The sequence below is a fragment of the Eriocheir sinensis genome, chromosome 19, assembly GCF_024679095.1.
Source record: "Eriocheir sinensis breed Jianghai 21 chromosome 19, ASM2467909v1, whole genome shotgun sequence".
NCBI classification, from domain to species: Eukaryota; Metazoa; Arthropoda; class Malacostraca; order Decapoda; family Varunidae; genus Eriocheir; species Eriocheir sinensis.
In genome coordinates this window covers 19,714,824-19,742,323 of record NC_066527.1, presented here as the reverse complement: position 1 = coordinate 19,742,323, position 27,500 = coordinate 19,714,824, and the positions used below count along the sequence as shown (strand labels likewise).

General features: G+C 37.0%; 2 protein-coding genes and 1 long non-coding RNA gene across 16 annotated transcripts in view; 2 read left to right on the top strand and 1 right to left on the bottom strand.

The window, feature by feature from the left end:
• Positions 1-27,500, top strand: part of LOC127000869 (uncharacterized) — a 64,952-nt gene that overhangs the window by 1,442 nt on the left and 36,010 nt on the right. For 5 of the 14 annotated variants that reach the window (XR_007754597.1, XR_007754592.1, XR_007754596.1 and 2 more), the window contains one exon: positions 137-209. The exons of 7 other annotated variants lie outside the window; for them this stretch is intronic. The gene's annotated coding sequence lies outside the window, so the exon portion shown is untranslated. Of the gene's footprint in view, positions 1-136; positions 210-10,607; positions 11,112-11,903; positions 12,773-27,500 lie in introns of those variants that run through there. 2 more of the 14 variants (XR_007754595.1, XR_007754594.1) reach the window with 2 other exon arrangements.
• On the top strand, positions 18,830-25,870 carry LOC127000868 (rRNA/tRNA 2'-O-methyltransferase fibrillarin-like protein 1). Its single transcript, XM_050864969.1, has 3 exons — positions 18,830-19,402; positions 19,838-19,910; positions 25,754-25,870. Exons 1-3 carry the CDS (start codon positions 19,074-19,076, stop codon positions 25,829-25,831), a joined length of 480 nt encoding a protein of 159 aa, XP_050720926.1. The 5' UTR covers positions 18,830-19,073; the 3' UTR covers positions 25,832-25,870.
• LOC127000870 (uncharacterized) overlaps positions 22,983-27,500 on the bottom strand; it is a 9,338-nt gene continuing 4,820 nt past the window's right edge. The window contains exons 2-3 of the long non-coding RNA XR_007754598.1: positions 23,822-25,801; positions 22,983-23,786 (exon numbers count right to left, since the gene is read on the bottom strand). This is a non-coding gene — a long non-coding RNA (uncharacterized LOC127000870). The remainder of the gene's footprint in view (positions 23,787-23,821; positions 25,802-27,500) is intronic.

Sequence of the window (27,500 nt, the reverse complement as noted above, 5' to 3'; positions counted from 1 at the left end):
TAATGCACTCTCTCTCTCTCTCTCTCTCTCTCTCTCTCTCTCTCTCATAAAATAAACATTAAAATTCATGAAGGAATTTATTATTCCCAAAAAGACTCAGTGTTTATACAGTTCTCATTCCTAACTTAATTTGCAGACATAAGAAGAAGAGGAGGAAGAACAAGAGGAGGAGGAGGAGGAGGATGAAGGGGACACACAGGAATCAAATGGTGAGTGTTGTTAACTTTATAACTATTTTCCTTGTTCATCTTCTTGCACCAATTTTCTTCCTGCAATTGTTCCTTTTGTGCAAAATTCTCGGTCTTTTTTATTTCCATTTCCAGCTCTCAGTCTTCTCTCCTTCCTGTTAGTTCCTGCCACACAGCTGCCCTCGGTACAATGTCAGGTCACAGTGCGGGGCAGAGTTGTCATATGAAAAGGGACTCTGCCATCAAGCGTGACATGTTGTGGGAGCGGTTGTACAGAATAGTGAAGTCCCTGCCATATATAGGGTGGTCCTAATCATGACTGGGTTCAAAGAGAGGAGGTTGGTTTGGAGTCAGTTGGTGGTCAGACCCTGGTGGCAAGGTGGCTCTTAGGGTCGTATTATGAGACATTTGCCGCCCAAGAACACATATTTGACAAGGCTTTCGTAGGAGTTGTGGGCATTTCCTGGGGTAGTTTTATGACCCTGGTGGTAGTGTGACCCTTCCTCTGTACCATGAAGCTAAAGAAACACACATTTGTCAAGACTTTCATAGGAGTTTGGGGCATCTCCTTGGGTAGTTTTATGACCCTGGAGGTAGTGTGACCCTTCCTCTGTACCATGAACCTAAAGAAACACACATTTGTCAAGACTTTCATAGGAGTTTGGGGCATCTCCTTGGGTAGTTTATGACCCTGGTGGTAGTGTGACCCTTCCTCTGTACCATGAAGCTAAAGAAACACACATTTGTCAAGACTTCGAGCTTGTATGGGGTGGTACACAGGTGCCTTGAATGGACTCGCCCTAAAAACACTAGTAGGAAAAGCACCTCATGAAAGTGACACACAACTATATGGAAGTCTCAGGAGCATAACACACACACACACACACACACACACACACACACACACACTTTGAATATGTATGTATCTGGGTGGGTGAGTGAGTGTATATGTGTGTGTGTGTGTGTGTGTTTGGGAATATCATACTCCATTTCTTCCCATCCCATCCCTTCCCATGCCTTCCTTTCCATCCCTTCCCTACCTATCCTATTCTCTTTTATTCTGTTGTATTCTGTTGTATTCTCTTTTATTCTGTTGTATTCTGTTGTATTATCTTTTATTCTGTTGTATTCTGTTGTATTCTCTTTTATTCTGTTGTATTCTGTTGTATTATCTTTTATTCTGTTGTATTCTCTTTTATTCTGTTGTATTCTGTTGTATTATCTTTTATTCTGTTGTATTCTCTTTTATTCTGTTGTATTCTCTTTTATTCTGTTGTATTATCTTGTATTCTGTTGTATTCTGTTGTATTATCTTTTATTCTGTTGTATTCTCTTTTATTCTGTTGTATTCTCTTTTATTCTGTTGTATTCTGTTGTATTATCTTTTATTCTGTTGTATTCTGTTGTATTCTCTTTTATTCTGTTGTATTCTCTTATATTCTGTTGTATTCTGTTGTATTATCTTTTATTCTGTTGTATTCTGTTGTATTCTGTTGTATTCTCTTTTATTCTGTTGTATTCTGTTGTATTCTCTTTTATTCTGTTGTATTCTGTTGTATTCTCTATTATTCTGTTGTATTCTGTTGTATTCTCTTTTATTCTGTTGTATTCTCTTTTATTCTGTTGTATTCTGTTGTATTCTCTTTTATTCTGTTGTATTCTCTTTTATTCTGTTGTATTCTGTTGTATTATCTTTTATTCTGTTGTATTCTGTTCTATTCTGTTGTATTCTGTTGTATTCTCTTTTATTCTGTTGTATTCTCTTTTATTCTCTTGTATTCTGTTGTATTATCTTTTATTCTGTTGTATTCTGTTGTATTCTCTTTTATTCTGTTGTATTCTGTTGTATTCTCTTTTATTCTGTTGTATTCTGTTGTATTCTCTTTAATTCTGTTGTATTCTGTTGTATTCTCTTTTATTCTGTTGTATTCTCTTTTATTCTGTTGTATTCTGTTGTATTATCTTTTATTCTGTTGTATTCTGTTGTATTCTCTTTTATTCTGTTGTATTCTGTTGTATTATCTTTTATTCTGTTGTATTCTCTTTTATTCTGTTGTATTCTGTTGTATTCTCTTTTATTCTGTTGTATTCTCTTTTATTCTGTTGTATTCTGTTGTATTCTCTTTTATTCTGTTGTATTCTGTTGTATTCTCTTTTATTCTGTTGTATTCTGTTGTATTCTCTTTTATTCTGTTGTATTCTGTTGTATTCTCTTTTATTCTGTTGTATTCTGTTGTATTCTCTTTTATTCTGTTGTATTCTGTTGTCTTCTCTTGTATTCTGTTGTATTCTGTTGTATTCTCTTTTATTCTGTTGTATTCTCTTTTATTCTGTTGTATTCTGTTGTATTCTCTTTTATTCTGTTGTATTCTGTTGTATTATCTTTTATTCTGTTGTATTCTGTTGTATTCTCTTTTATTCTGTTGTATTCTGTTGTATTCTCTTTTATTCTGTTGTATTCTGTTGTATTATCTTTTATTCTGTTGTATTCTCTTAATCTGTTGTATTCTGTTGTATTCTCTTTTATTCTGTTGTATTCTGTTGTATTCTCTTTTATTCTGTTGTATTCTGTTGTATTATCTTTTATTCTGTTGTATTCTCTTTTATTCTGTTGTATTCTGTTGTATTCTCTTTTATTCTGTTGTATTCTGTTGTATTCTCTTTTATTCTGTTGTATTCTCTTTTATTCTGTTGTATTATCTTTTATTCTGTTGTATTCTCTTTTATTCTGTTGTATTCTGTTGTATTCTCTTTTATTCTGTTGTATTCTCTTTTATTCTGTTGTATTCTGTTGTATTCTCTTTTATTCTGTTGTATTCTCTTTTATTCTGTTGTATTCTGTTGTATTATCTTTTATTCTGTTGTATTCTGTTGTATTCTGTTGTATTCTCTTTTATTCTGTTGTATTCTCTTTTATTCTGTTGTATTCTGTTGTATTCTCTTTTATTCTGTTGTATTCTGTTGTATTCTCTTTTATTCTGTTGTATTCTGTTGTATTCTCTTTTATTCTGTTGTATTCTGTTGTATTCTCATTTATTCTGTTGTATTCTCTTTTATTCTGTTGTATTCTGTTGTATTATCTTTTATTCTGTTGTATTCTGTTGTATTCTCTTTTATTCTGTTGTATTCTGTTGTATTCTCTTTTATTCTGTTGTATTCTGTTGTATTATCTTTTATTCTGTTGTATTCTGTTGTATTATCTTTTATTCTGTTGTATTCTCTTATTCTGTTGTATTCTCTTTTATTCTGTTGTATTCTGTTGTATTCTCTTTTATTCTGTTGTATTCTGTTGTATTATCTTTTATTCTGTTGTATTCTGTTGTATTCTCTTTTATTCTGTTGTATTCTGTTGTATTATCTTTTACTCTGTTGTATTCTGTTGTATTCTCTTTTATTCTGTTGTATTATGTTGTATTCTGTTGTATTCTCTTTTATTCTGTTGTATTCTGTTGTATTATCTTTTATTCTGTTGTATTCTGTTGTATTCTGTTGTATTCTCTTTTATTCTGTTGTATTCTGTTGTATTCTGTTGTATTCTCTTTTATTCTGTTGTATTCTGTTGTATTCTCTTTTATTCTGTTGTATTCTGTTGTATTCTCTTTTATTCTGTTGTATTCTCTTTTATTCTGTTGTATTCTGTTGTATTCTCTTTTATTCTGTTGTATTCTGTTGTATTCTCTTTTATTCTGTTGTATTCTGTTGTATTATCTTTTATTCTGTTGTATTCTGTTGTATTCTCTTTTATTCTGTTGTATTCTCTTTTATTCTGTTGTATTCTGTTGTATTCTCTTTTATTCTGTTGTATTCTGTTGTATTCTCTTTTATTCTGTTGTATTCTCTTTTATTCTGTTGTATTCTGTTGTATTCTTTTATTCTGTTGTATTCTTTTATTCTGTTGTATTCTGTTGTATTCTCTTTATTCTTTTATTCTGTTGTATTCTGTTGTATTCTCTTTTATTCTGTTGTATTCTGTTGTATTATCTTTTATTCTGTTGTATTCTCTTTTATTCTGTTGTATTCTGTTGTATTCTCTTTTATTCTGTTGTATTCTGTTGTATTATCTTTTATTCTGTTGTATTCTGTTGTATTCACTTTTATTCTGTTGTATTCTCTTTTATTCTGTTGTATTCTGTTGTATTATCTTTTATTCTGTTGTATTCTGTTGTATTATCTTTTATTCTGTTGTATTCTCTTTTATTCTGTTGTATTCTCTTATTCTGTTGTATTCTGTTGTATTCTCTTTTATTCTGTTGTATTATCTTTTATTCTGTTGTATTCTGTTGTATTCTCTTTAATTCTGTTGCATTCTGTTGGTATTATCTTTTTATTCTGTTGTATTCTGTTGTATTCTCTTTTATTCTGTTGTATTCTGTTGTATTCTCTTTATTCTGTTGTATTCTGTTTTATTAATTTTTATTCTGTTGTATTCTCTTTTATTCTGTTGTATTCTGTTGTATTATCTTTTATTCTGTTGTATTCTCTTTTATTCTGTTGTATTCTGTTGTATTCTCTTTTATTCTGTTGTATTCTGTTGTATTCTCTTTTATTCTGTTGTATTCTGTTGTATTATCTTTTATTCTGTTGTATTCTCTTTTATTCTGTTGTATTCTCTTTTATTCTGTTGTATTCTGTTGTATTCTCTTTTATTCTGTTGTATTCTCTTTTATTCTGTTGTATTCTGTTGTATTATCTTTTATTCTGTTGTATTCTCTTTTATTCTGTTGTATTCTGTTGTATTCTCTTTTATTCTGTTGTATTATCTTTTATTCTTTTGTATTCTGTTGTATTCTCTTTTATTCTGTTGTATTCTCTTTTATTCTGTTGTATTATCTTTTATTCTGTTGTATTCTGTTGTATTATGTTGTATTCTCTTTTATTCTGTTGTATTCTGTTGTATTCTCTTTTATTCTGTTGTATTCTGTTGTATTCTCTTTTATTCTGTTGTATTCTGTTGTATTCTCTTTTATTCTGTTGTATTCTGTTGTATTCTCATTTATTCTGTTGTATTCTCTTTTATTCTGTTGTATTCTGTTGTATTATCTTTTATTCTGTTGTATTCTGTTGTATTCTCTTTTATTCTGTTGTATTCTGTTGTATTCTGTTGTATTCTCTTTTATTCTGTTGTATTCTGTTGTATTATCTTTTATTCTGTTGTATTCTGTTGTATTATCTTGTATTATCTTTTATTCTGTTGTATTATCTTTTATTCTGTTGTATTCTCTTTTATTCTGTTGTATTCTGTTGTATTCTCTTTTATTCTGTTGTATTCTGTTGTATTATCTTTTATTCTGTTGTATTCTGTTGTTTTCTTTTATTCTGTTGTATTCTGTTGTATTATCTTTTATTCTGTTGTATTCTGTTGTATTCTCTTTTATTCTGTTGTATTCTGTTGTATTATGTTGTATTCTCTTTTATTCTGTTGTATTCTCTTTTATTCTGTTGTATTCTGTTGTATTCTCTTTTATTCTGTTGTATTCTGTTGTATTCTCTTTTATTCTGTTGTATTCTCTTTTATTCTGTTGTATTCTGTTGTATTCTGTTGTATTCTCTTTTATTCTATTGTATTATCTTTTATTCTGTTGTATTCTCTTTTATTCTGTTGTATTCTGTTGTATTATCTTTTAGTCTGTTGTATTCTCTTTTATTCTGTTGTATTCTGTTGTATTATCTTTTATTCTGTTGTATTCTGTTGTATTCTCTTTTATTCTGTTGTATTCTCTTTTATTCTGTTGTATTCTGTTGTATTCTCTTTTATTCTGTTGTATTCTGTTGGTATTCTCTTTTATTCTGTTGTATTCTGTTGTATTCTCTTATATTCTGTTGTATTCTGTTGTATTATCTTTTATTCTGTTGTATTCTCTTTTATTCTGTTGTATTCTGTTGTATTCTCTTTTATTCTGTTGTATTCTGTTGTATTCTCTTTTATTCTGTTGTATTCTCTTTTATTCTGTTGTATTCTGTTGTATTATCTTTTATTCTGTTGTATTTTTTTTTATTCTGTTGTATTCTGTTGTATTCTCTTTTATTCTGTTGTATTATCTTTTATTCTGTTGTATTCTGTTGTATTCTCTTTTATTCTGTTGTTTTCTGTTGTATTATCTTTTATTCTGTTGTATTCTGTTGTATTCTGTTGTATTCTCTTTTATTCTGTTGTATTCTGTTGTATTATCTTTTATTCTGTTGTATTCTGTTGTATTATCTTTTATTCTGTTGTATTCTCTTTTATTCTGTTGTATTCTCTTTTATTCTGTTGTATTCTGTTGTATTCTCTTTTATTCTGTTGTATTCTGTTGTATTATCTTTTATTCTGTTGTATTCTGTTGTATTCTGTTGTATTCTCTTTTATTCTGTTGTATTATCTTTTATTCTGTTGTATTCTGTTGTATTCTCTTTTATTCTGTTGTATTCTGTTGTATTCTGTTGTATTCTCTTTTATTCTGTTGTATTCTGTTGTATTCTCTTTTATTCTGTTGTATTCTGTTGTATTATCTTTTATTCTGTTGTATTATCTTTTATTCTGTTGTATTCTCTTTTATTCTGTTGTATTCTGTTGTATTCTCTTTTATTCTGTTGTATTCTGTTGTATTCTCTTTTATTCTGTTGTATTCTGTTGTATTATCTTTTATTCTGTTGTATTCTCTTTTATTCTGTTGTATTCTCTTTTATTCTGTTGTATTCTGTTGTATTATCTTTTATTCTGTTGTATTCTGTTGTATTCTCTTTTATTCTGTTGTATTCTGTTGTATTATCTTTTATTCTGTTGTATTCTCTTTTATTCTGTTGTATTCTGTTGTATCCATTTTATTCTGTTGTATTCTGTTGTATTCTCTTTTATTCTGTTGTATTATCTTTTATTCTGTTGTATTCTCTTTTATTCTGTTGTATTCAGTTGTATTCTCTTTTATTCTGTTGTATTCTGTTGTATTCTCTTTTCTTCTGTTGTATTCTGTTGTATTCTCTTTTATTCTGTTGTATTCTGTTGTATTATCTTTTATTCTGTTGTATTCTGTTGTATTCTCTTTTATTCTGTTGTATTCTGTTGTATTATCTTTTATTCTGTTGTATTCTGTTGTATTCTCTTATTCTGTTGTATTCTGTTGTATTATCTTTTATTCTGTTGTATTCTGTTGTATTATCTTTTATTATGTTGTATTCTGTTGTATTATCTTTTATTCTGTTGTATTCTGTTGTATTATCTTTTATTATGTTGTATTCTGTTGTATTATCTTTTATTCTGTTGTATTCTGTTGTATTATATTATTCTGTTGTATTCTGTTGTATTCTCTTTTATTCTGTTGTATTCTGTTGTATTATCTTTTATTCTGTTGTATTCTGTTGTATTATCTTTTATTCTGTTGTATTCTGTTGTATTCTCTTTTATTCTGTTGTATTCTGTTGTATTCTCTTTTATTCTGTTGTATTCTGTTGTATTCTCTTATTCTGTTGTATTCTGTTGTATTCTCTTTTATTCTGTTGTATTATCTTTTATTCTGTTGTATTCTGTTGTATTCTCTTTTATTCTGTTGTATTCTGTTGTATTCTCTTTTATTCTGTTGTATTCTGTTGTATCTTTTTATTCTGTTGTATTCTGTTGTATTCTCTTTTATTCTGTTGTATTCTGTTGTATTATCTTTTATTCTGTTGTATTCTGTTGTATTCTCTTTTATTCTGTTGTATTCTCTTTTATTCTGTTGTATTCTGTTGTATTCTCTTTATTCTGTTGTATTCTGTTGTATTCTCTTTTATTCTGTTGTATTCTGTTGTATTCTCTTTTATTCTGTTGTATTCTGTTGTATTATCTTTTATTCTGTTGTATTCTCTTTTATTCTGTTGTATTCTGTTGTATTCTCTTTTATTCTGTTGTATTCTGTTGTATTCTCTTTTATTCTGTTGTATTCTGTTGTATTATCTTTTATTCTGTTGTATTCTGTTGTATTCTCTTTTATTCTGTTGTATTCTGTTGTATTCTCTTTTATTCTGTTGTATTCTGTTGTATTCTCTTTTATTCTGTTGTATTCTGTTGTATTCTTTTATTCTGTTGTATTCTGTTGTATTCTTTTTATTCTGTTGTATTCTGTTGTATTCTCTTTATTCTGTTGTATTCTGTTGTATTCTCTTTTATTCTGTTGTGTTCTGTTGTATTCTCTTTATTCTGTTGTATTCTGTTGTATTCTCTTTTATTCTGTTGTATTCTGTTGTATTATCTTTTATTCTGTTGTATTCTGTTGTATTCTCTTTTATTCTGTTGTATTCTGTTGTATTATCTTTTATTCTGTTGTATTATGTTGTATTCTGTTGTATTCTCTTTTATTCTGTTGTATTCTGTTGTATTATCTTTTATTCTGTTGTATTCTCTTTTATTCTGTTGTATTCTGTTGTATTCTCTTTTATTCTGTTGTATTCTGTTGTATTCTCTTTTATTCTGTTGTATTCTCTTATTCTGTTGTATTCTGTTGTATTCTCTTTTATTCTGTTGTATTCTGTTGTATTCTCTTTTATATCTGTTGTATTCTGTTGTATTCTGTTGTATTCTCTTTTATTCTGTTGTATTCTGTTGTATTATCTTTTATTCTGTTGTATTCTCTTTTATTCTGTTGTATTCTGTTGTATTCTCTTTTATTCTGTTGTATTCTCTTTTATTCTGTTGTATTCTGTTGTATTATCTTTTATTCTGTTGTATTCTGTTGTATTCTCTTTTATTCTGTTGTATTCTGTTGTATTATCTTTTATTCTGTTGTATTCTGTTGTATTCTCTTTTATTCTGTTGTATTCTGTTGTATTATCTTTTATTCTGTTGTATTCTCTTTTATTCTGTTGTATTCTGTTGTATTCCCTTTATTCTGTTGTATTCTGTTGTATTCTCTTTTATTCTGTTGTATTCTCTTTTATTTTGTTGTATTCTGTTGTATTCTCTTTTATTCTGTTGTATTCTCTTTTATTCTGTTGTATTCTGTTGTATTCTCTTTTATTCTGTTGTATTCTGTTGTATTATCTTTTATTCTGTTGTATTCTGTTGTATTCTCTTTTATTCTGTTGTATTCTCTTTTATTCTGTTGTATTCTGTTGTATTATCTTTTATTCTGTTGTATTCTGTTGTATTCTCTTTTATTCTGTTGTATTCTGTTGTATTCTCTTTTATTCTGTTGTATTCTGTTGTATTATCTTTTATTCTGTTGTATTCTCTTTTATTCTGTTGTATTCTGTTGTATTCTCTTTTATTCTGTTGTATTCTGTTGTATTCTGTTGTATTCTCTTTTATTCTGTTGTATTCTCTTTTATTCTGTTGTATTCTCTTTTATTCTGTTGTATTCTGTTGTATTCTCTTTTATTCTGTTGTATTCTCTTTTATTCTGTTGTATTCTGTTGTATTCTCTTTTATTCTGTTGTGTTCTGTTGTATTCTCTTTTATTCTATTGTATTCTGTTGTATTCTCTTTTATTCTGTTGTATTCTGTTGTATTCTCTTTTATTCTGTTGTTTTCTGTTGTATTCTCTTTTATTCTGTTGTATTCTGTTGTATTCTCTTTTATTCTGTTGTATTCTGTTGTATTCTCTTTTATTCTGTTGTATTCTCTTTTATTCTGTTGTATTCTGTTGTATTATCTTTTATTCTGTTGTATTCTCTTTTATTCTGTTGTATTCTGTTGTATAACTGATTTTTATGTTTTGGGGGGAATTTCACGCAAGGGAAGGGAAGGGAAAGGAAAGGAAGGGAAGGGAAAGGAAAGGAAAGGAAAATGAAGTTACAAAAAGAAGGAAAAAATAATATATGAAAATGTGAGCCTTCCTCTGTACCGTGAACCTAAAAACACATATTTGACAAGGCTTTCCTAGGAGTTTTAGGCATTTCCAGGGGCAGTTTTATGACCCTGGTGGTAGTGTGCCCCTTCCTCTGTACCATGACCCAACGAAAACATATATTTGACAGTTCTTTCATAGGAGTTTGTCATTTCTTGGGGTAGTTTAATGACCCTGGTGTTAGTGTGACCTTTCCTCTGTACCATGACCCTAAGAAAACATATTTGACATGGCTTTCCTAGGAGTTGTGGGCATTTCCAGGGGTAGTTTTATGACCCTGATGGTAGTGTGACCCTTCCTCTGTACCGTGAACCTAAAAACACATATTTGACAAGGCTTTCATAGGAGTTGTGGGCATTTCCTGGGATAGTTGAATGACCCTGGTGGTAGTCTGACTCTTCCTCTGTACCATGACCCTAAGAAAACATATATTTGACAAGGCTTTCATAGGAGTTGTGGGCATTTTCAGGGGTAGTTTAATGACCCTGGTGGTAGTGTGACCCTTCCCCTGTACCATAATGCTACAGAAGCACTCATTAGAACCAAATTGATCTCTTTTTTTAGCCTTTGCAAGTAGTTAATGTTAGAGTCGGAAACATCTGACAATCCCATCTTCTTACAGGCCAAGCAGTGCAGAGGAGAAGGAGGAGGAAGAAGAAGAGGAGGATGTGAGTTCTATACATAAAGGCAGATCAATATATAGAAGCTTATGGAGTAGAGGAAATATGTCATTCTATGTATTAAAGAGGATAAGAGGGAGGAGAAGGTTAACTTGTAAATATAGGCAGAAGTTTATGTGCCAAGGAAAATATTTAAATGATTTGTATTATGCATGTATTGAAATGGTATGAACTTGGATGTTTGTATGTATAAGGCTATGGGATTTACTTACAAGGTCTGTGGTGTTTTTTTTTACTTATAAGGTTGTACTTAGGATTTTACTTATAAGTTCTGTGGCTGTGGGTACCTCCTACAAAGCCTTTCTACTATGGCTATTAATTAACAAAATCCTCTTTCTTTCAGCTTGTGTACTGGCTCAGAAAGTAGTTAAAGGGTGCATGTTATCTATGAAGGCTATATCAATAAGTATGGAAGTGTGTTATGGCTATTAACAACAATCTCTTTCTTTCAGCATGTGTACGGGGTTAGATAGTGACTTGGCATGTATTGAAATGTCATGCACTGAGAGTATTTACGTAAAGGGCCGGGGCTATTTCTTGTAAGGTACTGCGCATGATTTTACATATACAGCCTTTAGTGTTTCTTTAGGTTAAGGTATTTCCTATCCCAGTACGTAAAAGAAACCTGGGTATGGATTTATGTGTGAGTTACTGAGTTGCATGTATACTAAAATGTGTATTTGGGATTTTCATCTTCTGTGTTTTATATATGTATATCCTAAGAATGGTGTTTTGTTGGGAAAGAATGTTATGCACTGGGGTTATTTATATACAAAGTCTGTGGTTATTTCTTCTTAAGGTATTTCCTATCCCAGTACGTATAAGGAACTTGGTATGGATTGAAATGTGCGTGTTACTGAGTTGCATGTGTATGTGCATTCAATGTATTGGGGTATATATTGTGTATTGGGGGTATTTATTTCAAGGTTAAAGTACTGAATGGAGGGGAATTTATGTAGGGGAAAGGTCTGTAGTGGGGGTGTCGTAACTAACAACCTCTCCTGCAACAACTCCTACTGGTGCTTGTGTATAGATTTAATTATGTATTGGAGATATGTATTTGAAGGTTAAGATACTGGATGGAAGGGTATTTATGTTGGGGTAATATGATAATGTCTGTAGGGATTTGTCTTAACTTAACAACCCCTTCTGCAATAGCTACTACTACTACTACTGGTGTTGTCTATAACTTACAACACTTCCGTACTAGGAGTATTAACAAAACCTTTTAATTTCAGCTACCAAGGACAACCTCCGCTGCTCCGGGTATCAACTCCTGCACTCCTGGGACTGGCATAACATCTGCATGCCCTTGTAACAACTCACTCTGCTTCTGCTATTCATAACACCCCGTTCTGCGTCTGCTGTCGTAACAGGGCATGGCTTCTGTATACTAACTCCTGCTCGCATAACCCGCATGGATTTACACTTCTCTCTCTGCTTCTGGCTTTCGTACCTATCAACACATTCTGCGCCTTCCTTCGTAACTAATCCCACGGCTTCTCTGCATGACAACTCCAGCTGCTTATGGCAAAATTTCGCATAACAGCTACTCCTGCTTACGTATGACAATTCTCTCTGGCTTCCATAACAGCACGTATGGCTTTTGCATGTGAACGCATTTCATTTCTGCTGCACACTAACCCACACTGCTGGCTTGAGTATCCTAACGACCTAACCCATTCTCTAAGCTGCCGCCCAGTGCTTCAGGTGACCCCTAACGAGCCTGTCGGATCGGCGTCTAGCGAGGGAGGTTCCGTCAGGTTCCGTTCCCTGCTAGAGCTGTCTCCCTTCACCTTAAAAAATATAGTTTGACATAATTTGAGAGCAGCAGTACAGGCCAGGTATCAGAGAGGGGTTCAGGCCTATATGGGGACACCTCTGTTAGGCTTGTACCTCAATAAATAACTAGAAAAAAGTTGGAAAGTGTTAAACAATGACCATACGTTACCTAGTCATGTGTGAATCCTGACTATGGAGGGAGATTATCCTCAAACACGTACGGTTATATATATACATGTCTTTTACCCACCCATGCGTGCAGTACAGGTGGTGAACTCTGACCTCTATGAAATAAATATACGTAACAGGAAAAAAATAAATTGGTTTAAAATATATTTCCCTCATCCATATTCGGCAGCAGATATGTACAGGTTGAAAAAACGGGTTGATATCTGATGTTTGACCCCACGGTTGACCGTTCGTCACGTCAACATCTTTGGCCGACGTCTCCACCTTAGAGTTGAGTGTCCGTCCCTGCGTCTTTGTGTACCTGCGTTAAAATCTTCACCACCATATGACGTTGGGTCTGGCGGGCGTTGTTTTGGAATCTCGAGATGGCAATTTCCCACGGCTGTTAAGGGTATGGGTCAGGCTGTCATGGGTGGCTGTTACGTTAGCCTTGTCACGGTGTCAAGGCTCGTAAAACCATCCTTGGAAATACTAGCAACACAGCGTATATGGAAAGCCTTCAAGTGATGTAGTGACTCGTGGAAATATTTGCAACCTAACATATTTCACCCAGTGGTGGTGGTGGTAGGGATCATGTTTCTTAACGGTCCCTCTAAGCGAGAAAAATGAGAAAAAATCATCACTCACACAAACCATTTCATACTATATATCAAAGCATTTGTGATCACATTATGCATCATCTATTTTGGGGGGTTATATCATGGCACAAATTTCAGTTGTATGTCTGTTTATTGAGGGGACTGTTTGGGTCTTGTATTTTCTGTTGTATATTTCCAAGGCCAAAAAGGTCAGTAATTGGGTTCTCAATGATGTTTTTTTAGGTTGATGGTACAGAGGAAGGGTCATAAAAGCACCCTTGTCTGTAACTCCCCTGAAAGCCTTGTCAAATATGTGTTTTTTAGGTTCATGGTACAGAGGAAGGGTCATAAAAGCACCCTTGTCTGTAACTCCCCTGAAAGCCTTGTCAAATATGTTTTGTTTTGTTTTTTTGTTTTTGTTTTTTGGGGTTTTTTTTGGTTTTTTACGTCATGGCCTATTGCTCCGGTAAGCTTCTTCCCAGTGGATCCTGATGGTCGGCCCAAGGCTTCTTCCCGGTGGGGCCTGATGGTCGGCCCAGCCCGTTCTGGTGCAGGCAAGTGTTTATAGTGGTGCCATCTTGCATTGGCTCATGCTGCCCTCCCGGAGCTCATCTTTAATCCTAGAATCTAGAGTCCGGGTTGATAGGTGGTCTTCTGGACAGCATGTGGGTAGTTTTAACCCGGTAGCAGCGGGGATCATGTTTCTTAATGGTCCCTCTGAGCAAGAAAAATGGGAAAAAATCATCACTCACACAAACCATTTCATAATAATATATATCAGCATTTGTGATAAGTTTATGTATCATCTATTTTGGGGGGTTCAAATCATGGCACAAATTTGGCCCGTCGCTGCTACACGGTAAAGCCACAAATTTGGCCCGTCCCTGCTACCGGGTTAAGCCACTCGGCGGCCTTTGGTGAGTGAAATTTACCCTTCATAGCCAGTGGATAGCTGCAACCACATAGATTTCTGATCCCAGTATGTATATTTTGGGGGGTGGAATATTTTAAAGTGAGTGAGATCTTCATTGAGCAAGGGTTGATGTAGGAGAATCAATTATTTCCCCATACAGTATTTAAAGAGACTGACTATTTGGAAAGGCTTCGTACACTCAGAATTTGCCATGTTTAACCCTTGTAAGCTTAGTTCTGGCTTGATTTCAAGCTTTAAAGCATCACATTGAGCAAGGGTTGATGTAGGAGAATCAATTACTTCCCCATACAGTATTTAAAGAGACTGACTATTTGGAAAGGCTTCGTACACTCAGAATTTGCCATGTTTAACCCTTGAAAGCTTAGTTCTGGCTAGATATCAAGCTTTAAAGCATCACATTGAGCAAGGGTTGATGTAGGAGAATCAATTATTTCCCCATACAGTATTTAAAGAGACTGACTATTTGGAAAGGCTTCGTACACTCAGAATTTGCCATGTAAGTTCATAGGAGAATTAATTACCTCCTCAAACAACATATAAGAAGGGATTTGACTATTTAAAAAGGCCTCAAACATAGAATTTGCCATGTCTCTACAGTTGAAGGTCCAGCGTTGCTTTTAGTCAAAGTTCTCAAGCTTAAAAAATAACACGCTTGATGTAAAGGAATGAATTATCTCCCCCAAACTATTTAAAGAGAGATTTTGAGTGCTTGTAAAGGCCTCAGACTCATAGAATTTGCCACGTCCTTACAGTTGAAGGTCCATCGCTGCTTTTAGTCAAAGTTCTTCAGCTTAAAAATAACAGAGGATTGATGTAGAAGAATGATTTACCTGCCCAAACAGTATGTACCCAGCCCCCTCAAGTCCCCAGTCTCAGCTCCTAATTACCTTTATTCTGGGGGTCAAAGACATTATAAATAAGTGTTTTCCATTCCCATGTCAGCCCTAAGACCCTCAGGCCCCAGTAATTGGTCACCTAACCCAACCTAGCAAGTGTGTTAGCATAATACTGGCGGTAACATTTTAATTAACCTTTCCAATGAGCAAAAACAATTAATATGGAACTATGAATCAAATATCCCCAGCAATTAAGTCTCCACTTTGTTATGTAACATTAGTAAGGGTTCCAGTATATGTTAGATAATTACTAGCATTGTCAAGAACAGTTTTAATAGCCTTGTCAAGGGTTGGCCGAGAAAACAATATTATAACAAGCACTGAACTAATTCTTGAGTAATTGGACTGAGAAAGCCTTGATGGTACTCTATTTTTGCTATATTATAAAAAGTCTATAAGCGATGCCTTGGAAAGCTACCATAAGCAAGGGTTGGTCTAGATTATTGATGTCCAAGCTATTAATTATATGTATTTTCTCTTACCTGAAGCCCCCTAGCTCAAGCCCCCAGACCCTCGATCAGCCTCTTCCAGACCCCCCCAGTAGCTACCTTATTTTCTGGGGGATCAAAACCATTAATTATGTGTTAGTTTTGATAATTACTTGACATTAAGTGTCTTACCATGGTCAGTGTCGGGATTTGTGAAGCCTTAATTATCATGAGCATAGTTTTATATCAAGCACCAACTCTTGGGTAAGACTTTGAGAAGGTCTTAATGTACTCAATCTTTGGCATATAAAAACAAGTCTAGCAATGCCTTAGGAAGATACCATGAGCAAGGGGTGAGTTAGGAAACTGATATACCTATCCCTCAATACTGCATAAACAATGGATCGAGGTCTTGTTCAGTATATATATCAGGCACAATTGTCCATCGTTTGAGTTAGTTTATCAAAGACATATCACAATCTTCTACCATGAGCAAGGGATGAGTTAGCAGCTTGATATATATTCCTTAATACTGCAAAAATAATGGAAAGAGGGCTTGTTCAATATATATTATCACTCGGATAGGTTACAATTGTCCATCTTTTAGTTTATCAAAGACATATTACTGAACCTTCCACCATGAGCAAGGGATGAGTTAGCAGCTTGATATATATTCCTTAATACTGCAAAAATAATGGAAAGAGGGCTTGTTCAATATATATTATCACTCATATAGGTTACAATTGTCCATCTTTTGAGTTAGTTTATCAAAGACATTACTGTATCTTGTACCATGAGCAAGGTCCTTAGGGTGACTTATAGGAGATAGTTATACATTCCTGTGTGTTTCATAGAGGAAAGGAAGAGATCTAGAATGATATATATTCTAAGGGTTCTTCATCTCTTATAGTTAATTAGTTCAGCAGTGAAAATCAGTTTTATGCTGAGTGCTGAGTAGCCTTGATGTCGATCGATCGGCCAACACGTACCTCAAGTCAGCATGCATTTGTGTTATAAGGTCAATAAACTCATGGCTCAGAATCAGTCAGCATTTAAGTCAGCATGTGTTAGTTTCCATGCATCTGAGCTCAGCATATGGGGGTTTATTAAGTCATTATTGTTAATTCCCACTCAGCATAGTCTGTGTATCAATGCTGACTATTTTGAACTCAGGATGGTCAAGTTATCAGCATGACAGCATTAAACATTCAATGATGTGTCAGTCTGTACTCAGCATGACTGATTTTTCTATACCAATTATATGCTATAAATATAACATGCTGACTTTGCTTTGAGTTTAGCATGTGATCTCTGAAGTCGATCAGCATATCCTCAAGTCAGCATTTAAAGTCAGCATCTCGGCTCTCGGTATTCAGCATGGCTCACTCGATGAAGAAAAGTGATATCTGAAGTCAGCTAACATATCCTCAAGTCAGCATTTAAGGTCAGCATCTCGGCTCTCAGCATTCAGCATGGCTCGGACTCGATGAAGAAGTGATATTTAAAGTCAGCATCTCTCTCTCTCTCTCTCTCTCTCTCTCTCTCTTCCCAGCACGGCTTAATTCAATATCAGCCCTTAATTGATGTTACCGTTAAGTATAGCATTAAATATTATGCATGCAGGGGACGAGAAAGCTGAAAAAAAAAAAAATGACGAGGCGGAAGAATTATATATGGCGAGCGATCGAGTCTATTGGCGGGGGTGTTGCCATTCTGAGAGAAAAAAACTTGTTATTTTCTCGTAAGTTTATATATTGGAGAATTTCATCCATCCCTGTGTCTCGGTATGCTAGGTCAGGTCAAGTCATGCAATAAACATGTTCTGTACGAGTGTGATGACTCCGGAAACGATATATCAGTAGTGTACGCGCTGAGGTGACCGATCAGCTGATTGGGTAAGCGGAGATTTAAACATTACGTCATAGCTACCGGAGCTGTGTGGATTTAAATTTACATAGATTTACATAGAAAATCAGACCACACAGACCCCATGGTCCAGACATAGGTAGTCTGTCCTTAAACCTAAGTGATTCTACGTTAATCCGATGGCTCCAGAACGTTGCATTTCTATATAGTTAATATTGAGTTGAGGGAAATACACGGCCGAGCTTGTTTTTCAAGGAGTCAGACGTAACACTGGACCACTGAAGGAAGGCAGGAAACTTATTTAGGGTGACCAGACGTTCCCGTTTTCAGTGACCTGTCCCCGGTTTTCACTGTGACTCAAAGATAAAAAAGAACACGAAAATGTTGAGCAAACTCTACGTATATATAGTTGTGGACCTCGGCGCAGTGTATATAGCTAAGGAACTCCCTTCTCCTTTATTTTTTTACTTGCAACAATAAACTATCAATCAATCAACCAAATAGGGTGAGAGACTTTTGAATGCTGCTCCATGAATGGTACTAAGCCCGGCAGTGTCCCCGTTTTGGTTTTTCAGTGACAAAAACGCTACATTTGGAAGTTTTTAAGCCTCGGATCCACCGAAAATGTCCCCGGATTTTGTCTCAGAAAGGTCACCTTAATTAAGCTTAGTCCATCCTCGCACTACAACGTTGATGAAGAAAAAATTGGTCCAGTCTACTACTACTACTACTACGAGAAAGAAATAGACAATAGAGAGAGAGAGAGAGAGAGAGAGAGAGAGAGGAGAAAATTATTAATATTTTGACCTTCCCCGCTCTGTCTCGCTTCTCATATCCTTCTGCACACTTTTGTACACTTTTCCACACTTACCCACGTCAGCCTGCACACTTAAACACGTTATTATGCCCCGAGTTCAAGTGTTCTGAAGACTTTACTGATGCAAACTTTCCCTTCGGGTATCGTTTTCTTCTTTCGTTAATACTTAGGCTGCGTTTACACCAAGCACGTCGCGTCCCGTCACGTCGTCGTCGTCGGAAGTGAAAGAAATAACCAGTATATATTGACTTGACGCGACGCGACGCGGCGTGACGTGACGTGACTGGACGGAACCGGTGTAAACGCATTTTTCAAATATCCATACAAATCAGTGTTAAACTGGGGTGGCGATTCATGACTTGACGTGACGTGACGTGACGTGACGGGACGCGACGTGCTTGGTGTAAACGCAGCCTTAATAGCATACCCTGATCTTATTTGTCTCCCCTTATCTGTTATTTTGAGCGTGTTTTTACCAGTGAACTTGCTCTATTTATCCGTCGTCAAGTTCTAAGGTTGTCGTGTATTAAAGTTCCAACACTATGATGACGTCACGGCCTCCATTTTCCCTGTCGTCTGTGAAGGCTGCCAAGACAGCGCTGTATTTTTCTTGTTTTTTTAGGTTATTATAAAGTGCCCGGAAGCGCCATGCTGTGGGAAGGTAGGTGGATCCTTTGCCCTTATTTTAGTGTGCAGGGACAGGAAATCAGGGCGTGGAAATAGGGGAAAATTGGAAAATCTGTTTCATGTGATGGTGGTGGTGGCGGTGATGGTGGTGGTGACGGCGGTGGTGGCGACAGGTGTTGGTGGTGGTGACGGCGGTGACAATGGTGGTGGTGGTGATAACGGCGGTGGTGATGGTGGCGGTGGTGATGACGGCGGTGGTGATGGTGGTGGTGGTGACTGGTGTTGGTGGTGATGACGGCGGTGGTGATGGTGGTGGTGGTGATGGTGGTGGTGGTGATGACGGCGGTGGTGATGGTGGTGGTGGTGATGACGGCGGTGGTGATGACGGCAGTGGTGACAGGTGTTGGTGGTGATGATGACGGCGGTGGTGATGACGGCGGTGGTGATGGTGGCGGTGGTGATGGTGGTGGTGGCAGTGATGGTGGTGGTGGTGATGGTGATGGCAGTGTTGATGGTGGTGGTGGTGATGATGGTGTTAGACCCTCAGCAGTGATTGGGGTCAGCCGCCATGTCCACTCCACCAATTCCACCTCCATTGACATCGGCAGCGGCAGTGATAGGTTAGAGTATTTGTTATCATTAAGGGATTATTGAAGAAAGGGTAGCCTAATTATTTATACATTTATCCCTAACTATTTGCGTGTTTTTCCAGAAATCAGATGTGGTTAGGTTAGATTAATTCATCTTTTTATTCATCTTTTCCGTTATTTTGAGCGCTTTTTACCATTTAACGTTCTATTTACTCAATGGTTAGGTTAGATTTGGTCAGGTTGCCTTGGTAAAAATGGGGCAGGCTTTGCACTGCTCCATTGTCACTGGTAGTTGGTGGGTGTATTTCTGGAGTTTTACCTGTGATATGAAGGTGATAACTCTCACTATATATAGATGTTAATTTTTTCCATATATGTATCATTAGCTTTAATGGGGACTGGATGGCCCCATACTTCTGCCTGACTCAGTGTTTATACAGTTCTCATTCCTAACTTAATTTGCAGACATAAGAAGAAGAGGAGGAAGAACAAGAGGAGGAGGAGGAGGAGGATGAAGGGGACACACAGGAATCAAATGGTGAGTGTTGTTAACTTTATAACTATTTTCCTTGTTCATCTTCTTGCACCAATTTTCTTCCTGCAATTGTTCCTTTTGTGCAAAATTCTCGGTCTTTTTTATTTCCATTTCCAGCTCTCAGTCTTCTCTCCTTCCTGTTAGTTCCTGCCACACAGCTGCCCTCGGTACAATGTCAGGTCACAGTGCGGGGCAGAGTTGTCATATGAAAAGGGACTCTGCCATCAAGCGTGACATGTTGTGGGAGCGGTTGTACAGAATAGTGAAGTCCCTGCCATATTTAGGGTGGTCCTAATCATGACTGGGTTCAAAGAGAGGAGGGATTGTTTGGAGTCAGTTGGTGGTCAGACCCTGGTGGCAAGGTGGCTCTTAGGGTCGTATTATGAGACATTTCGCCGCCCAAGAACACATATTTGACAAGGCTTTCGTAGGAGTTGTGGGCATTTCCTGGGGTAGTTTTATGACCCTGGTGGTAGTGTGACCCTTCCTCTGTACCATGAAGCTAAAGAAACACACATTTGTCAAGACTTTCATAGGAGTTTGGGGCATCTCCTTGGGTAGTTTTATGACCCTGGAGGTAGTGTGACCCTTCCTCTGTACCATGAACCTAAAGAAACACACATTTGTCAAGACTTTCATAGGAGTTTGGGGCATCTCCTTGGGTAGTTTATGACCCTGGTGGTAGTGTGACCCTTCCTCTGTACCATGAAGCTAAAGAAACACACATTTGTCAAGACTTCGAGCTTGTATGGGGTGGTACACAGGTGCCTTGAATGGACTCGCCCTAAAAACACTAGTAGGAAAAGCACCTCATGAAAGTGACACACAACTATATGGAAGTCTCAGGAGCATAACACACACACACACACACACACACACACACACTTTGAATATGTATGTATCTGGGTGGGTGAGTGAGTGTATATGTGTGTGTGTGTGTTTGGGAATATCATACTCCATTTCTTCCCATCCCATCCCTTCCCATGCCTTCCTTTCCATCCCTTCCCTTCCTATCCCTTCTCTTCCCCTTCCATCCCTTCCCCTTCCTAACCTTTCTCTTCCCTTAACTTCCCTTCCCTTCCCTTCCCTCCCCTCCCCTCCCCTTCCCTAACCCTCTCTTCCCTTCCCATCCCATCCCTTCTCTTCCCTTCCCATCCCTTCTCTTCCCTTCCCATCCCTTCTCTTCCCTTCCCATCCTTCTCATCCCTTCCCATCCCTTCCCTTCCCTTCCCATCCCTTACCTTCTCATCCCATCCCATCCAATCCTTTCCCTTCCTTTCCCTTCCTTTCCCAACCCTTCCCTTTCCATCCCTTCCTTTTCCTTCCCATTCCTTCCCTACCCTTCCCTTCCCATCCCTTCTCTTCCCTTCCCATCCCTTCTCTTCCCTTCCCATCCTTCTCTTCCCTTCCCATCCCTTCCCTTCCCTTCCCATCCCTTACCTTCTCATCCCATCCCATCCAATCCTTTCCCTTCCCATCCCTTCCATTCCCATCCCTTCCCTTTCCTTCCCATCCCTTCCTGTCCCTTCTCTTCCCTTCCATTCCATTCCATTCCTATCTATTCCATCATATTCAATAAATCTTTAACAGCTGGAAAAGTTCCGTCAGATTGGAAACTTGCAAATGTCACACCAATTTTCAAAAAGGGGGACAAGTCTCATCCAGGAAACTATCGACCAATTAGCCTGACATCGATTGTTTGTAAGTTAATGGAGACTATCATTCGCGACAATATGGTGAAATTTTTCGAAGAAAATAATATGATAAATAATTCGCAACATGGCTTCCGTAGTAAACGTTCGTGTTTAACTAACTTACTTGATTTTTTTCATTATATTTTTGAGGTGTTCAATGAAAGCAGATCAGTAGATATCATATATCTGGATTTTCAAAAGGCATTTGATAAGGTCCCCCACCAACGATTGCTCAGCAAACTATTGGCGCACGGTATCTCGGGTAACATTCACAATTGGCTTGTGGACTGGCTCTCTGAGCGGAAACAGAGAGTAGTTCTAAATGGTGTTACATCTAACTGGCTCGACGTCAGAAGCGGCATACCTCAGGGATCAGTGCTTGGCCCCATGCTCTGCTTAATTTATGTTAATGATATCGATGATGGGCTCACTTGCAAAGTATCAAAATTTTCTGATGACACAAAATTGCTAGTAAAGGAACTGCGACACTCGACGAAGAAGCATAACAATCAGATTGAGATCGACTTGCACGTTGGGCCAGTCAATGGCAAATTAAATTTAACGTTGAGAAATGTAAAGTGTTGCACATCGGAAAAAATAACAATCGCGTTCGGTACGTAATGAATGGCCAACAACTTTCTGCAGTAAGTAAAGAAAAGGATCTTGGAATCACTATATCAAGCGATTTAAAGCCCGGTCAGCATTGTTCAGAGGTAGTTAAAACTGCAAACAAATTGGTTGGCTTCATCGGACGAGTCTTTAATAATAAATCGGAAAAGTAATATTAAAACTGTATAATTCGTTGGTTCGACCCCGTCTAGAGTACTGTGTACAGTTTTGGTCTCCCTACTACAGAAAAGACATAGAAAAGTTGGAACGGGTCCAACGAAGAGTAACAAAGATGATTCCTAGGTTGAGAAATTTGTCATATGAACAAAGGCTTAAAGAAGTAAATTTATTCAGCCTATCAAAACGAAGAATGCGAGGTGATCTAATAGAAGTGTTTAAAATGTTCAAAGGATTCAGTGATATTAATGCGGAAGATTACTTTACAATTGATTGATCAAATAGAACAAGAAGAAATCACAATTTGAAGATAAGTGGTAAAAGATTCTCGTCGCACGAAGCTAAACACTTCTTCTTCAATCTAGTTGCTAATGTTTGTAACTCTACCTTGTGATGTCGTTGATAGTACAACAGTTACGGACTTCAAGAATAGATTAGACAAGTGTTTTGAATCCAACCAGCAACTAAGATATTACTCATTGTCGTAATAACGTTAAGTTCTTTCGAATACTGGTGTCCTTGTCCGCTTTTATTGCCCGGTTAGTGGTAGCAGTAATGGTAGTTCTTTCCTCTTTCCTACATAAATTCCATGCAGTTTTTCCATGCTGCATGGTTCTTTTTCCTTTCCTGCCAGCTTTGGCTGGAGGGATGGGGGGGTGGGGAGGAGCCTTCGCCTTTGCTGTCCTTCATCTTCCACCTTTGATTAGATAGTTAGTGTAGCTTGTCACAAACAACCTCGTAAGGACCAGCAGGTCTGCTGTTGTTTGTTCTTCCTTTGTGTTCCTTTGTGTTCCTATAATTCCTTCCCCTTCTGTCTCTCTCCGGCATATGACCACAGATGTTGCGCCAACTAAATGAAATTTTCCAACTTTTTTATCCTAGACCATCGGGTGTTATTCTAGAGGTCTGCTCATGGTACCGTAAGGGCCGGAATTGACCTATTTTGTCTGTCAATTTTTATCTTGCTCTCACAGGAGGTTATGTTAAAATCTAAGTTATCCAAGGTTAGGATAACTTAGTGGTGACCGGGCATTGTTTTTGTTAATGTTTCCGATATTTTTCAGCCCTTGAATATATAAATAAGTGTGAAGTGATGAGACTTGGGTGTTTTTTCTGGAATAACACCCACTTGTTTAGGATAAATAGGCAGGATAGGCCTCTCACCACACTGCCGTTGATGTCACTGGCGGGAGAGGTGGCTACGGTCATCTCCATACTCCCCGCCTTTTAAAATATTGTCTTGGGGTGCAACGCAGTATATATTTGTTTTATTTCATTGTGGTAGTAGAGTGCACGGCAGGTACGGTTAACCCGGTAGCTGTGGGGATCATGTTTCTTAACTCGGTAGCAGCGACACATCAAATTTGTGGCTTTACCGTGTAGCAGTGATGGGCCAAACCTGTGTCTTTACCGTGTAGCAGTGACGGGCCAAACCTGTGTCTTTACCGTGTAGCAGTGACGGGCCAAATTTGTGGCTTTACCATGTAGCAGCGATGGGCCAAACCTGTGTCTTTACCATATAGCAGCGACGGGCCAAATTTGTGGCTTAACCGTGTAGCAGCGATGGGCCAAATTTGTGGCTTTACCGTGTAGCAGCGACGGGCCAAATTTGTGGCTTAACCATATAGCAGCGACGGGCCAAATTTGTGGCTTAACCATATAGCAGCGACGGGCCAAATTTGTGGCTTAACCATATAGCAGCGACGGGCCAAATTTGTGGCTTAACCATATAGCAGCGACGGGCCAAATTTGTGGCTTTACCGTGTAGCAGTGACGGGCCAAATTTGTGCCATGATATAAACCCCCCAAAATAGATGATACATAATCTGATCACAAATGCTTTATATATAATATATTTAGCAACCAAAGGGTTAATTTACAGTCCTTGATAGAGAGAGACTGTAAAATATCTTATCCAGTGCTGTCTTTCCCAATACAAGACTTTGACAGTGGACACATATTTGCAGGGGGGCTTTGTGGTGCAGTGGTTAGCACACTCGGGTCACAACCGAGAGAGCCCGGGTTCGATTCCCAGGCGGAGTGGAAAAATTTGGGCGGCTTTTCCGATACCCTACATAGCCCCTGTCCACCCAGCAGTGTACCAGGTATTAATCGGGGGCTGTGTCCCGTCTCCTGGGCCCTGTTCCCTTCTCCTATAATTCCTTCCCCCTCCTGTCTCTCTCCGGCATATGACCACAGATGTTGTGCTGCCCACAAAACCAAACTTTCCAAACTTAATAATTTGTGGGTTGTGTCATAACCTTGAAATAGTCATAGGTGGAGGGCATCATAGCTGAGGATCCCCTGTACAGTGCCTTGAATATGTAGCTTTCTGGATAATAGCAAAATTTGTCACTAAAAAAATAATCGCCTAAGCAGGGTTGGCAATGATTAAATCAAATTGATTTAATCAGATGATTAAATCTTTGATTTCTTTACTTAAAAATCATGATTGTTATCACCAAACAAAATCATGATTTTTATTTTTATTTTTTTATTTTTTTTAGTAAAAGTATTCCATGAGTTAAATGGTGTGCTCCAAAGATGGTAAAGGAAAACAACGTATTCATTTGCAATGATTCATTTATTCTCTTCAAGGTATATACCACAAAACAACAAGAATCCTACATTATTATAAATTTATAAGTAGGCTTTGACAATTGATATGAATTAATCCTTGAAATCACTATTTAAAGTTTTGAACTCTCGATATAAAGTTATTGTACTTGCTAAATTCCTGCTCTTGCCTTTCCTCCAACACTGAGGGAATTTTAAAAAGATAGGTTAGTAAGCTTTGGTCTGCCAGCTGATCAGCTGCAGGAAAACCCTTTTTCAGGTTAACCCTTTGAATCTCACTTTGTATGTCTCTGGTAAAGCAAAGAAAGCAACAGGACTTAACAAGCATACACGTAGATGCCACTGAGCTGGTAATCTCACAAAAGCAAACTGCCGAGGCACTGACTGTGACTGACCAACTGGTGGAAAATACATGTACTGAGTTTAGTGAGTTCTCTTGTGCTAATGTTGCCAACTGTTTCAGATATCAATATTCAACAGAAAGGACATATTTTATGAAATTAATGGAATATTGAGTTCCATATAGTTTTTTTGGGGGGGTGGCTTCGTGGTGCAGTGGTTGGCACTGCCTCAAAGTATAGGCCTGGCTGTATGTATAGAGTTATGAGGAGAGAGAGAGAGAGAGGGAGGGTAGAGGAAGAAAAGTATGTAAAAAAACAAATATGAGAGAGAGAGTATCAATTAATTATCTTAATTATACAGCCCTTGATAGAGAGAGAGATTTCATAATATATTATCCCATGCTGTCTTTCCCGGCACAAGACTTTGAGAGTGGACACATATTTGCAGGTTGGTGTAGCAGTGCTGGGAGGTGCCATAACACAGGGCACTCCTCACCTCAACAACAGTCTCTTCAACGACAAGTAATTCTTCACCAACAAGCTTTTCAGCAGCTTGGAGAAATAGGTAAGCTTTCTCTACTCACTTCCTGCCCTGCCTTCATTACCCCCGCCAGAAGCCCCCAAAGGGTGAACCCGTTATATTGAGCTGTAAAATGTTCAGCAGCTCACTTAGTAACCCATTGTGTTGTAAAATGTTCAGTACATCCCCTTGCTTAGAGGGAAAGGCCTTTTAACCCAGTGGTTGTAGCAGTGGGGATCATGTTTCTTAATGGTCCCCCAAGCGAGAAAAATGAGAAAAAATCACCCCTCACACAAACCATTTCATAATACATATCAAAGCATTTGTGATCAGTTTACACATCATCTATTTTGGGGGGTTTAAATCATGGCACAAATTTGGCCCGTTGCTACTACACGGTAAAGCCACAAATTTGGCCCGTTGCTGCTACACGGTAAAGCCACAAATTTGGCCCGTTGCTGCTACACGGTAAAGCCACAAATTTGTCCCATTGCTGCTACACGGTAAAGCCACAAATTTGGCCCGTTGCTGCTACCGGGTAAGAAACATGATCCCCGCAGCTACCGTGTTAAGCATAGGATGCATGATATATGTTTGCCAAAGTGCTTACTACACACTGGATACATATTATGCATGCAAAATTGGTTTTGCTTTATAATATAGTTAGATTAATTTGATTTATTTATTCAGCCCTTGACAGAGAGAAAAGTAATATTTCTTATTGTACAAGGGACTTACCACAGACATGTCGCCAACCTGATTTTGTATAAGTTTAAACCCAGGAATAAGTCACCTCCAATCCTGGCATCAAAGTTCCTTAAGCCCCTAACTCACTCACCGGTGCTAATGCAGGAGTCAAGTCATCATTATACAGTAAATATTGGTGTGAAAAAGACTCCTAATATTGGCCGCATCATGTGTGGAAATACATATTAAAAGGAAGCCTAGCCAGCAGGGAGGGAGGAGGAGGCTCACTACATGGTTTGGTCTCAAAAGCTAACAGGCTATATTTTCACCTGCAAGGGTAGATATATATTTTCTGCTTACTTTTGCCTTATTTTACAGCCTTTGACAGAGAGGAAAGTAACACACACAAACTGATCACAAATGCTTTGATATATAATATGAAATGGTTTGTGTGAGGGGTGATTTTCTCATTTTCTTGCTTGAGGGACCATTAAGAAACATGATCCCTGCCACCACCGGGTTAAGTTAAAGTTTTCTAACGAAAGAATTGCTACATTACATTTGTAAGTCACTGACACAACAAAACACTCACCACGATCACTTTGTTGATGCGTCATGGACAGCGATATTAGGTAGGGTTAGATACACGGGAGCCAAGGTTCAGAGGAGCTGCTTCGTGCAGACTCCTATGTTCTTATGTCACTGGACGAGGTGGAAGGATGCTTGGGTGCCATAGTAGGGGTCAAAATGCAGTGTGTGTATTCCAGAGAAACGTTCCACTCACAGTGCTGGCTAGCTTCAGACTGAGGAGAAAGACAGCGTCTCCGCCATAGCAGGGCACGATAACAGAAAACCTTATTCCCGATAACCGATAACTGATAATGAAAAACCTTAACAACACCCTGCGCCGTATCCGAGATCGCCACGCTCGCCAAATTTCAAATGTCGCTATTGAATATAACAAGCTTTCAGCCATAAACTCAGCATA